At 51.2% G+C, this 13,922-nt stretch overlaps 1 protein-coding gene across 1 annotated transcript in view; it reads right to left on the bottom strand.

Moving 5' to 3' along the window:
- Nucleotides 1–4,175: 4,175 nt before the first annotated feature.
- The window catches only part of OTUD7A (OTU deubiquitinase 7A), a 198,086-nt gene continuing 188,339 nt past the window's right edge, over nucleotides 4,176–13,922 (bottom strand). The window contains exons 16-17 of the mRNA XM_024754292.1: nucleotides 11,686–11,783; nucleotides 4,176–4,377 (exon numbers count right to left, since the gene is read on the bottom strand). Coding sequence (XP_024610060.1) covers nucleotides 4,176–4,377; nucleotides 11,686–11,783 — 300 coding nt within the window. The remainder of the gene's footprint in view (nucleotides 4,378–11,685; nucleotides 11,784–13,922) is intronic.

Genomic DNA, 13,922 nt, shown 5'->3' on the forward strand with positions numbered 1-13,922 from the left:
CAAAGTGATATATATATATATATATTTATATTCCCTCAGATTCTTTTCCATTATAGGTTATTACAAGATACTGAGTATCGTTCCCTGTGCTACACAGTAGGACCTTGTTGTTAGTGTGTATCTGCTAATCCCAAACTCCAATTTAACCCCTTCCCACCCTTTCCCCTTTGGTAAACACAAGTTTGTTTTCTATGTCTGTGAGTATATTTCTGTTTTGTAAGTAAGTTCAGTTCTATCATATTTTAAATTCCACATATAAGTGATATCATATGATATTTGTCTTTATCTGACTTACTTCACTTAGTATGATAATCTCCAGGTCCATCCAGTCCCTGAAAATGGCATTATTTTGTTCTTTTTTTATGGCTGAGTAATATTCCATTGTATATATGTACCGCCTCTTCTTTACCCGTTCATCTGTCGATGGACATTTTGCTGCTTCCATGTCTTGGCTGTTGTAAACTGTGCTGCAATGAACATTGGGGTGCGTGTATCTTTTCCAATTACAGTTTTCTCTGGATATATGCCCAGGAGTGGGAATGCTGGATCATATGGTAGCTCTATTTTTATTTTTTTAAGGAACCTCCATACTGTTCTCCATAGTGGCTGCACCAATTTATATTCCCACCAGCAGTGCAGGAGGGTTCCCTTTTCTCCACACCTTCCCCAGCATGGGAACATAAATTTTATATGCATCGGGAAACCAAAAAAATAGTGCAACTCTCTTTATTGTGGTCAGGAACTGACCCTGCAGATCTCCGAGGTCTGCCTTAGCCAGAAGGTTCTAGGTGGAAAAGGGAGAAACAGCGGGGGGGACTCAAGGGCCAGCCATGGGTGACAGACCTCAGCCAAGTGCTGCTCCTTAGGGTGCCAGCCTCCTCATCCACATTCTCTTGTCCAGACAACATCCTCTTGGGTCCAGCACCAAGATTTCTCCTTCCTCACGAATCCAAAAACCTCTGGAGCCGGCCAGTTCCTGCTGTGTGTCCATCCTGGGAGGGTCCAGACCTCACTCCGGCATCGCGGGCAGCAGCCCCTCTGCTCTTCCTGCGGTGCGTCCTGGTCCAGCCCTCCCCCCAGGGGACGCTGTCTGCTCCATCAGTGGACTTAGCTGTCAGCTTCTGCATTCATGTCCCCTGGTTGGGGTTTAGCCCACACCACCCCACCTGGGGAGCTTTCCTTCCGTGGTGGTCATAAAATGGCTTTCCCTCGCATGTCACTGATCGTGGCCACCTATTTTCCAAGATCCTTGGACTGACAGGCAAGAAGCAGTTTGACCCCTTGTTTGTTCACACCCCTGCCATCCTCTGAGTTGCTTGCTTGTCCTCGGGGCTCACCGTCCTCTCCTCCCAGCCCCCTTCCTCGGGCTGCCGGGCTTTCCAGAGGCAGAGGGCACGAGGCACGGATGCTCCTGACCCAGGTCCCACGGTGAGTGCTCATCCCAGCAACTGTGCTGCTTTTACTGAGATCTGGAGGTTCAAACATTCAGACCACACATTTGGACCTGATGGATTTCAGGGCTCTGCCAGGGTAGAGGGGGCCCCAGGAAGGCAGGACTGGCCCCACTTCTCTGCCAGGGGGCCTTGGCCACCACCTCAGGGCTCGTTCTAGGGCACCCGCCCTGCCAGAATGAGCGTGGGTGCTGGCCTTTGGTCGAAAGTTCAGACAGCGCTGTGCACATCGTGTGTGTTCTGCTCAGACAGGCAGGGGACAGAGGCCAGGGATAGCTGAGTGCAGTGCCGGGAGGACTGTGCTGTCTTCCTGGGGGGCAGCCTGGGCTGGGCTGGCGACTTGCCTTTGGGGCCCCTGTGTGGGGTGTGTGATTGACAAGGGGAGGTGAAGAGGCTAGAGGGGAAGGTCTTCTTGTCCCCCTACCTCTAGGCCTGGCCAGCGCCACCAGCTGCTAGACACATGGTGTTCCTGAAACCCTCAGCTTCCCCTCTCTCCGCAAGCACGTCCAGGACAAGCACGAACCTCGGGGCCAATGGTGCTGTCTGCAGCCCATCCGCTGCTTCTTTGCTGTGGGACCTGGGGAGGAGGCTCTTACTCTCTCTGGGCCATGGTTTCTTGGTCCACCAGCAGCAATGGTGATCCTCCCTGTTGGTGGGAGAGTGGCCAGGCTGTGCCAGGATGGCCCCAAGGCCCCTGCAGGGGCTCCCCAAAGCCTTCCCCAGTCCTGGGACCCAGGGCTGAAGTGGCCACGGCCATGGGGCCACTGTCCCTGTCCATCCTCTTCCCAGCAGCCTCTACACTAACCGGTTGCTGCCCCCTTTCTGCCTTCTCCCCTCCCCGCCAGGTGGGTTCCCAGCACTGGTGAGCCCAGCACAAAGCAGGCTCCTGATCAGTGTTTGTGTAAGGAGTGTTCACTCTGCCTGCTGGACAGCCGTTTATCCCCTTCTCTGTCTGATTCAACTCTCAGCTCTCTGAGAAGTCTTCCTTACCTGGCGATCCCTGCTTAGAGCTGAGCTCAGCCCCAGTGCCCCGCTCCCAGCTGCTACCTGGAAAATGCAGAGCAGGTAGTCGCCCCCATTCCCTGGGCGTTTGCTTGCTGGGCTCACCTGGGCACACAGGGGAGGGCTCCTCTTCTGCACGGAGAGAAAATGTGCCGGTCACACCCATGGTCTGGGCTCCCTGGGCATCGGGGAAATCAGACAACAGTTCCGATGTCCAGGAGCCGAACACCCAAGCAAGGAGATGAACGCATGTGAGTCTGGCCAGGGCAGAGGGCAGACGGAGCTCAGCCTCCCAGAGAAAGGCGTGTAAAAGCCTGGGTGTGCCGAGAGCCCACGTCCACCCAGGCTGCTCCAGGGAGGTGGGTTGTTGGAAGTCCTTGGGGCCTACTGCGTGGGCGCCAGAAAAGAAGGACAGGGTATGTTCATGTCTCAGGTAACCAAAACCATTTGCTGGTGGGATTGGAAAACCATACAACCTACTTGGAACACTGTTTGGAAATTTCTAATAAAGTGAAATATACACTCATTCTGTGAGCCAGCAATTTTGCTTCATTTGTATTTATCCAGAAGAAATGAAACTTTATGTCCACAAAACATTCACGAAGGCTCATAGTGACTTTATTCATAATAGCCCCAAACTGGAAGCAACCTGTCCATTAACAGGAAAGTGGATACACAAATTGTGCTACAGTCACAATGCCCAGCAATAAAAAGTTACAAATGACCGATGCCAATACCAATGTGGGTGAATCCCCCAAACCGGTGGAACAAATGAGAATTGGCACCAAACAGTACATATATTGATTCCCTTTGTATGTTTGTAAGGACAGAGCAAATCTAGAGCAGTCTGGATAAGAGCTGCTTTTGGGGGTGGGATGCACTCGGTGTGGCAGGGTGTGAGGGTGATGTTCTGCATCTCGACCATGCTGGTTGTGACCAGGGAGCAGACATTTGTCAAAACGCACCCCACTGTACGTTTGATATTTGTGCCTTTGGCTGTACATAAAATACGCCTCAATAAAACTGATGTTATAAAAAATCACTTTTGGTTTGAGAGAAAAATTCCTTGCTTAAGTAACCACACTGTAGAGTAACAGCTGTTCATGGACTTGGCAGGTCTGAGCCACTTCACATGTCTGGAACCCCTTGGCTCCCCTGAGAAAGCCCTGCCGTATCACCTGGCTGACACTGCACATCCCCTCCAGATCTCCTCCAAGGGGCCTGAGACCTTTCCCGAGGGCAGCTGTGGCCTGCAACTGACAGACGTGTTCTGACGGATGTCTCTTCCCCTGTAACCGTTGGGAGACAGGAATACTTTGATAATTCAGGGTACTCAGCACTGGCTCTGAGTTGTCACTCATTTCTGGTGACTTCAAAATACCACTGTGGTTCCACAGTCAAAGTGGGGGCTTGTGGAGGTCAGGGGACAAAAAGAGTTTTGTCCCAGGTGTGGGTGCCCGTGGTGCTGGTGGGTCTGTGGTCATCTCCCCAGCTTCCAGTGCGTGGTTGGAGGGGTTACACTTGGCAGCTGGCTGAGCCCCCACATCAGTTCTCCCACCTCGGAGTGGATGCTACTTTGGTAGAAATGGGACAAAAGTGAAAGTCCTGGCACTTCCCCTCCCTAGCATGAGAGTAAATCAAAGGTGATTAATTTGCATCCTGGAGGAATTGCAGAGATTCGTGGGGCTATCAATGACTCGAGAAGTTTCCTAATGCATCCCTTTATTGTTCCACAGCGTGGGCGCTGATGGGTGGCTTTGGTTCTCCCTGGGCATCTGCAAGGACCACCAGGAGCAGTTTGCTCATGTCCGGGGGTGCCTGGGACTCATCCTGTTTTCCTGCCACAGCACAGCTGGCAGAGGCCCGGCAGAACACCACACTGGACCCCACAATTGATGTCCTCATGCAGATTGCACCTGCCTCCCTGAGACACAAAAGAGGGAGAAACCCCCCCACAAATATTCAGGGGCCCATCCTCTTGACAAAACTGTGGGGAGACCATGGAGTGTTTCAGGACAGCCCAATACAGTGAAAGAGACATCATTATACCTAAAAAAAGCAGGCATGATGTTTGCGGAGACTTTCTGGAGTTTGAAGGCAACATATTGGCCATTTGGGTGTACCCCCCCAAAGCCTTTACCAAGGAACCTGTAAGGTCACCAGGTGTGAGTGGGGCTCCTGGACTTCATCTCCTAATAGACCCAGTGACACTCAGTGTTTGTGGCCAACAGCAATGCTACCAGTGGGCAGACCACCGTGCAGAGCACCAGAGTTCTGGACAAAGCCATGCCCTCCTCTGCATGTGACTATTCTTCTCTCCAAGAAAGAGGTCCTGGCTGCTACTGGGTCCTGGTGGGGACTGAACAGCTGAGGGGACATCAGTGGACTACAGTCCTGAGCTCAGTGCATTGTGGGCTGGGTGTGATCTGCCCCGCGCTCCCAGGAAGTCGGGTCTATGTGGCTGCAATCTGTCATCTAATGGAGATGGTGTGTGAGAGCCTAAGAAAACCCAGAAGGCACACGCAGTTGCGTGAACAGGTGGCTCAGACCCTGCAACATGTCCTCTTGCTTGTGGCCTCCTCTCCCGCAATCGATACCTCCTGGGAAGTTCCCAGTAACCAAATGACAGAGGAGGCTTGCTTTCAGGTGGTTCTCTGTGACATGCTGGCTCCAGCTGAGAGCAGGCTATGAGGGCATTACAGCCCCAGTCTCAAGTGTTCCTGGAAGATGGTGGGGAAGGGAAATCATCCCAGTGGACAGAGCTTGAGCAGAACAAATGGTTATCACTTTTCTGGAATGAAAGACAGCCAGAAGAATTCACCTACACCAGTGATTCTTCCCCTCCCCCCACTGCCTTGGGGATACTCGGCAATGTCTGGAGACATTTTTGATTGTCACATCCAGGTGGAGAGAGCTATTGGCATCTAGTGAGTAGAGGTCAGCCAGGGACTTGCTGCACGTCTTACCATGCACACAGGACTGCCAAAAAGAACGATCTGGCCCCAAACATCATTAGCACCACTGTCGAGGAATCCCAATCCACACTGATTTATGGACAGGGACAAATAGTTGACTGGACAGTCAGGAACTTGGAAAGAATAGGATTCAAAGATCGGTGACAAGGAGGTGTGGTGACGAAGGAAGATGTCTGGGGACGGCTCTCCTAGAGCATGGAGATATCATGTCCCATGTTTATGCTCATTAAATGTACCCTGTGCAGACGAGGCTCTCAGGAATCGGTTGGACAAGATAGCAGGTCCTGTGATGTCAGCCAACCCTTTCTCCAGGCTCAATCGGCCCCAGTACAGAGGGACCCGTTTGCAGCGATGGAGGCTGAGGATGAGCGAAACTACACGATCTCCCCTCCTCAAGACCAGCCTGGAGGCCGCCCCTGCTGAGCGCGAGTGACATTTGGCAGTGGGGAACGGTGCAGAGCCTCCGTATGGTTCCCTCCCTAGGGTGGCCAGTCAGACGTGGCTGGCTGATTGCGCTGGACCCTTTCCATTATGAAGTAAGGCCATTTCTCTCACTGGAATACATGTATTCTGGATTCAGGTGTGCCTTCCCTGCCTGCAGCACTTCTGCCAAAAACTACCATTCGTGGGCTCAAAGGATGCCTTGCTCACCGTGACGGAGCTCCACCCAGTGTTGCTTCTGCAGAATTCCAGCTTCATGGCTATGGGATCACACACAGGGGCTTCACTCACTGCGTACCCAGCTGACCCGGGAGCAGCTGGCCTGATGGAGCCAGGAACAGCCCACTGGAGATTGAGCGATGGTGCCAGCAGGGAGGCAGCTCCTGCAAAGGCAGGAGCTCGGTCTTACAGATGGACCTGATGATTTGACTCAGCCACGGCCATACGGTGGAGTCTGTCCCATGGCCAGAACACACGGTCTGGGAGTGGGAGTGGCTCTTGTCACCATTTTGCCTCGTAACCAAGAACCTGTGCTTTCCCGCCCCCACCCCGTTCCCAGGGAGGGAGGGCCTCCTCCAGGAGCCATTCAGGGTGTCACTGGTCCAGAGGCTGAGACCCAGCCATGGGGGCTTCTCAGGCCACCGCCTCGACGCAGAGGAGGGAGCTATTATTTGGCCGGTGACGAGCTCTAATCATCAAGGAAACACGGAGCTGCTGCTACACAGAGAGGTTGATCTGTGACATTCAGGGGACTCTTGGGGGTGCCTTTTATTACATCCACACCCCCAATAAAAGTTAATGGTCAACTACAGCATCCAACAGGGGGCTTGTGATGATTCAGACCTCTCGGGAATGAAAGTTTGGGTTATTTCATCAGAAATGAAAGATCCCAACAAGCTGAGGTCCTGGCTGAGGGCAAAGGAAACCAGACTCATTCTGGAAGGAGGAGGTCAGGAATGTCAGCCATGGTCCCCGGCCGGTGACAGACACGCGGCTTGTCTATTCTCATTTTCCTCCTTGCTTGGGGGGGGTGTGTGTGTATACAGACAATACGTGTATATGTACACACATACATATATGCATACATGCACATGGGCGTGCATGCACGCCCATGTGCACACGTGCACACACACACACACACACACACACACACACACACACAGAGGACTTGCTCTTTTCTTTTACTTCCAGTATCTCTCAGCGTTGTCCTGGCAACAGTTCGCCACTTGCCAGATGCAGTTTGTTCTAATTATGTTTTCCCCCACACAGAAGGTCCTGCCGAACCGTGTCCCCCTCAGAGACACCAGCTCTTCCTCCTCAGAGGCCTGCTTCCAGCCCTGGGTGCCCCCCACCCCTCATGCTTGTAGCTCATAACCACCTGGCCCCTGAGCTTTGCCCCCAGCCCTGTGATGAGCTTCACTTTCTCCATGCTGCCTCCATGGGCCCTTTTTGTTCTTTTCAGTCTTCTGATCCTTGTTCAACCAAGTCCCCATATTAAATTCTCTCTGTTAAAATAACTGATATGACTTCTGTTTTCCTAAATGATACATGGATTCCATGACTTGCTGGGGATTTAGAGATCCTTCCCTCAAGTCCCTCATTTACAGAATATACTGAAATTTTATAGAAAACTGGGACCTGGAAAGGGGAGATGCCTTTCTCAAGGTCACTGTAATTTAGGGGTCAGAATTTCTTTCTTCCTGTGCAGGGCTCCCACCACCATCCTGTAAAGCCTTTTAAGCACCTCTCAAAGCTGCTGGTGGAGGAGTGTACCTTTCATGTGGGATTCTCCACCTGTCCTGCAAGAACTAGGTACAGTCTCCTATTTTCTAGTGGAGAAGAACATCCGAACCAGAAATGGAAGGTGGAGCCCTGGCCGGACGCTGTCCCCAGGGCCACAGTGCACCCCACAGGCCAGCTGAGCATCTTTCCTCTCCTTCTCCTTCTCCTTGTGTGTCAAGTCCACCCACTGGACAGGCTGGGAGTTGCTCCTGGGTGGCCCTGCAGCTGGGAGCGCGGGTTCTTCCATCAGGCAAATTAGAGCTGCAATCTTGGTTTCGCCACTTACCTTGCCAAACTTCCCTTCTTGTCTACACAACAGGGATTTTGACATCTAACTCGCAGGGTTGTTGCCTGGATAGAATCCCACGACGTCCATGATGTGCCTGAGGCACAGCACAGCACGTGGTGGCCGCCACCACCACCACCACTGCCCCTGCCCCAGCTCCTGGGAGGTGCTCGGCTATGACTGTGCTGGAGCCCATCGCCTGCCTGGGACAGGCCCGCAGCCCATAGGGAAACGACTTACTTTCTTTTACAGACACCATACCTCTCCTGCACAGAAAAACATGTGCAAATAAAAATCCACAGTAAAATCCTCTCATTCTCTGTGGCCTCCCAGTTGCCGTCTTGCTGACCTCTGGCGAACACACATTAAGGGAAGCTCTATTGTTTTCATTTTGACAGAAAGTGTCCTGACCATTTAAAAAGGAAACTCTTGTCTCACATAATAAAACTGTGATACCTAGATTTACATCTCACCTGATTGGAAGAACACTTAAAATAAAAATGGGTAAGGATGGACACCTGTTAGAATCCTCTTCCTCCGTGCCATAAAACTTTTCTTAGATGGTGTTTTACCAGGGACACTGGAGTGGGTAAATAATTGGACCAGCCAGTGCTTTACAAACATGTTAATTTTATTGAGTGGGCATCAAAGCTTCTCTCCATGTCAAGTAATGGAGAAGCCGTATCACACGGATTACAGAGCTATTGTTACTTGAAATAATCTTTCATAAAAGAAAGAAATGAAATACAGTTCTTCTATAAAAAGTGCAGTAGTAGTCATTACTGGAAGTTTTCCAAAATGAAAGCAAGATTTACTACATATTGCAAAAATCGGTTTAGTGCTTTAATACTTTACAAAGTAACTACCCAACCACCAAAGACAAGCTCTTACAATGGGTTCCTTCTCCAACGATAGACCAGATGGAAAAGAATATTTGCATTGAATCAGAAAAGGGTTCTGGACAACTTGGTTGAAGTAACAGGGATTTCTGACCCCTTTCTGACTCAATGTTTTCCTTCGTCCATGGTAACAAGTAAACTGGGGAAACAAAGTCATGTATTTCATCCCAAATCAGTCAAATGAGCCAGTAAAAGAAAAAAGAAAGGGAAAGAAACAGAGGAACTACATTCACTTGCCAATGCATGTTGGAAGGAACCAAGCAAATACACATCAGCAATCATCAGTTAAAACGACACACACTGGTCAAAGCTGAGGGTGAACGGGGTTCAGGTTCTGAGTGCAGACTCAGGGGAGCCCCCTGTGGCTCTAAGGGCCCCGTGGGTGGTGGAGGGCCCCGGGCTTCCTCGGGGTGTTGAATGATGGCTGGCTCTGGGAGGTGGCGTTTGCCTCGTGTACAGGGGCTTTGGGCCACTTGCCCGTCTCGAACTGTGCTCACGGTGGCTTTACTAGTTTTGGTCACAAGTTAGTGGGGACAAGCTGCCCCACTCCCACCTACCAAATCATCACTCCAGGGCAGGCGTTTGGATTCCATTCCAGGCAAGCAGGAAAATCTGGACGGGCTGCAGGGCTCCTGCCTTGGAGGAAGTTTTGCGAGGGCCAAGGAAGCAGCCCTGGAAAGGTCGCCCTCTCTGAGCACTGGCCAGGAGCATGTCTGCCACACCCGCGTGTGTCAGGGCAGCAATGAAAGGGGTCTTGTTTATTTGGCAATTCAAGCGAAGGGACACACACGTGTGGGCTCACTCACTGTCTGCTCGGCAGCTGCCGAGGGAGTGCTACGAGGGAGCTCCTGGGCCCCCAAATGGGGGACCCTAAAATATGGCACCCAGAGAAGTGACATCAAAACCACGGAAAGGGAACAAGAGAAGGACAAAGGCTTTTAACCAGGCCACAGTAGGACAAGGGTCCTATAAGAAGCTTGTAACAGTATTTTGCCAACAACTGGTAGAGGAAAACACACTTGGCCAAAGGACCTAGAAGTAAACACCAAGGTTAGGTAGTTGGGAAGATCATCCCGCAGGGGTAGGAAGTTCAGAGGGGGAAGCATCCCTCCCCTGCTGGTGGGCGAGGCCACCAGGGGGCCTGGCCGAGGAGGCTGTGTTGTTTGGCTCTGCTATGTCCAGGCTCTGCCCCTGCAGTACACACACACCTGTGACCAAGGGGCGACAGGGGGCCTCCAACTTTGTCAGCGCAGTCCCCCCACACCTGTGTGAGCAGCTCCCCTTCCCTGAAGGCCTGCTTTTGGTGACATAAGAACGGGTCCTGCTAGTGGTCAGGCTGATGCCCTTTCCTGGGCAGGGTCATCTGCTGCCACTGAGTTTGGTCTAGGAAGGAAGGCCTATCTCCCTGGAGACACTGTGAAGACACAGCGTCCTAAGGACCCATTATAAGGGACTCTCCAGAATGGTCCAGGCCCATGACAACCTCATGGAGGGGGTGTGATCACGAGAGGTGCCCTGGAGGAAACTGTCCCCACCTCATCCTGTCCCAGAGGGCCCTCTGTAAACAGCGGAGTACCTTCTCTATGAGGGAGGGCCCCCGGGGCAGGCGTTTACACGGGAGACCCGCCACCATCAGGTCTGGTGCTCACTGCGGCATCTGGCCTTCGTAAACCACAGGCTGGAGAAGCAGCCAGGCTGCTGTATCAGCTAAAACTCTCCCCATTTAGGGGCAAGAGTAGAATCCCGACTTGATAAAGGCTGCAACTGATACTTTTAGGCTTCTTAATAGCTATCAAATCATTGATTTCATTTACTTTTTTCAACAAGTGTTTATCCAGCACCTAATATATGTCAGGTGCTGTTGTAGGCACCAGAAGTACAGCAGTGAGCAAAACATACAAAAATTCCTGCCCGCGTGGAGCTTACATTCTATGGGGGCTGGAGGGAGGCAAACAATGAATGAATGAATAATTCACACGCAGCCCTCAGGTGGCGATAAATGCACAAGAGGAAGACGCACAGGGAGGCGGCAGGGAGGGTGGGATGTGTTGGCTTATTAAGTAAAGAAGTCAGGGAGCGCCTCATTGAGAGGTGACACTGGAACAAAGACTGGCAGGTAGTGAAGGGTGGCTGAGGGTGGGTGTTGGGAGAGGACATTCCAGGCAGAGGGCATGTGCAAAGGCCCTGGGCCAGGCTTGTGTCACTGGGGCAGAGGTTGGAGAAGTACAGGGGTGGGAGTGGTCTTTGTAAGAACCTAGTTGTTTCTTTAAAGTCATCCTTCAGTGTCTGTTCTATCACAGATGTTCTCAGGGAGCTGGCTCCACTAATTTATCCTCTTTAAAATAATGGGTTGCTTTGGTCTTGAGCATATTCAGTCTATATTTAAAAAGCCAGTGGTACCTCTCATCTTACATTAAAGAACTGACGGTGTGTGTGTGTGTGTGTGTGTGTGTGTGTGTGTATTCTTGAGATGCTCTCTTGGAGGAATAAAAAAGGATACGCAATGGGCATCATTTTGTACATACATAATTAGGGTGGGACTCTTTTTGCAAACATCAAACAGCAAAAATTGAAATTTCAGCAAATTATTTTGCAAAATAAAATGGAAATAGTAATATTTTAGCCTTGTTTGGAGATTCTGGTTTCTGTGCTGTTCCTGCAGTGATGTGTGTATTAAGTCAGCCGGTGGTGGGTGGGGGTGGGGGTGGAGGAGCACGGCATCTTGACACAGCACAGACTACACACTTGTTCCCGAGAGGTCTGTGCAGGGCAGCCCCCTCTCTATTCTCTGCTGGGGGTGGGCATGGAGTGAAGAGGAAGGACTGGTTTTGGGGAACAAAGTTACCCACATGACTGCGAACAGACCATCTCGCACATTGCTCGGAGCAATCGTGAAAGTCTTCCTGATCAGGGTGCCTCGGAGCGCTCCCTGCAGCCTCCAGGCGTCCTGAGGGGAGTGTAGGGCCCCTCGTCATCATGTGTGCCCTGTGGGTCTCCTGGGGATGAAGCGCCCTGGGCCCAACCCCGTGTCAGCAGATCCACCGTTAGAATCATGCTCTGGGCCGCTGGGACCTGTGCTGGAGAGTGGATCTGGGCACTGGGGGGATGAGATAGAAACAAGAATGAAGCTGGGCACCTCTCCCCACCCTGGAGCCCCACACCAAAGTGGCCCAGTTCCAGTAGCAAGGAGAACTTATAGTTAGGACTGAAGGGCAGGGTGGGGCCCGGAGGTCTCCAGAGAGCCACCGCTTTAAGGCTTTTTGGAAGGGGGTGCCTGCTCCCTGGTGCCAGGGGTGCCAGCCACTGTGGGGCCCTTTCTTGGATGTGCTCGCGCTCGGATGACAGCAGAACCAGACTCTGGACAGAGGCAATGTCACAGCGGCCGGGGTCTGACAAGGCAGGGTCCGCTCAACCACGACACACGTTTTCTTCTTATTTATTATAACCGTTGGAACAAAGAAAAAGAAAAAAGCACTCGAGGAACTTAATTTGTAAAGTCCACACCACAATGAGGAAAACTGAATCGTGTCCTAAAGAAAGAAACCCTCCCAAACGTGCATTACTCCACGTCTCTTAGTAAACATGAAAGACACAGAGAATGGAACACATGGCTTGGCAAAGCCTTTTTTTTTTTCCTCACACAAATTTCCCACCACTGATGGGTACAGCCCTTTTTTCTTAACCAACGTGAAATATATTTTGATTGGTTAAGTTTATTTCTGCAAAGTAGAGTAGTTTTCAAAATAAGCTTGAAGTCGCTAAGCAAGGAGGTGAGAGCCACGTAGCCACGGCCCTGCCCCAGAGGCGGTGGGCACTGTCTGGAGGATTTCACACCTCGAGGTGTGCCCCCTGCTATCTTGAGTCACTAAATTCCTGATGGTAAGCTACCAGAATTAATAAATCAAATCACTTTGGAAAACATAAAGTTTGTAAAGTAACAGATCCCAACTTTTCAGAACGCCACTGGAGCCACTGGGTGGTGATAGGCAAGAAAAAGGTCCACAGTAACTTAGTGAATAGAAAGTATTCATTTAAGAGGAAAGATGCAGTACCAAAATCCAGGAGCAGAAAACAAATCAAGCTTTCCATGGAAAAAGAAGAGACATTTACACAGTTCCACTTTCAGAGGGGATTTGAACAAATAGCAGAAAGCATTTCACCCCCAAGAGCCCACAGCGGAGCCCCACCCAACCTAAAGTTAGCCCTCCAAGGGGGTAACCCTGTGACAATATAAGGGTGCTAAACATTGCTCTCTGGCATATTCTGAAAATAATATAAAAATAATTTCTATAGTACAGTTTAAACTTGGCTTGTAAAATCTCAACATAACAGCATAAAATCTACAAACAGAATACACTTAAAAACGCCTTCCTTTCACAATATATTATTTTTTAAAAAGTCATATACCCAGGTGACGCAGTTGCAGGAAGTGTGAAGCAAATGACTGACATAGCCTCCGCTGGGGTTTAGAAGTATCTGGGATCCTTCTGGAAACTTGCTGTCACTTAAGAGACATCTGACCTTTCCAGAAAGGGAAGTTTGGCCAGGTCAGACCGGCTGGGCAAGGCGGCCCACAGGTGGGGCAGCTGCTCAGCCCGTGTCCAGGACCTGTGCCTAGGTGGGGCTCATGTCCTTTCTAGAATCGGAACTGGCCGTCTTCCTTTCCTCTAGCACCCCCAATCCACTTCCTTTTCCTCCCACTCCACAAAGGGCCCCCAAGTCACAGAAGGGCATTAGAGGACCTCTTGACCCACACGTGAGAGACACAGCAGTTTCTAATAGTTCCCGTCCAGCCTGATGAACTCATTTCGCCTGAGAGATGTCTGGCTTGGGACCAGGGCTAAAGGTCTCTTGTGAACACTGGGGCGGGGGTGGGGTGGGTGGCTGGACCAGCACATTTAAGGGAACAGTGGGCTCTCTCAGTTTTTAACTTTGTTTTTAGAGGAAGGATGGATCCAGATCTCTCACAAGAGGAGATGCCTATTTGTAAACGATGTGGATGGAGGGCATCGTACCAGATGGGAGTGACACCCACAGGCGCCCTGCACATGGAGCAGCCGGTGCAGGGGTCTTCCATGTTGTGGGG

The sequence above is a fragment of the Neophocaena asiaeorientalis genome, unplaced genomic scaffold (assembly GCF_003031525.2).
Source record: "Neophocaena asiaeorientalis asiaeorientalis breed wild unplaced genomic scaffold, Neophocaena_asiaeorientalis_V1.1 scaffold743, whole genome shotgun sequence".
Classification (NCBI taxonomy): domain Eukaryota; kingdom Metazoa; phylum Chordata; class Mammalia; order Artiodactyla; family Phocoenidae; genus Neophocaena; species Neophocaena asiaeorientalis.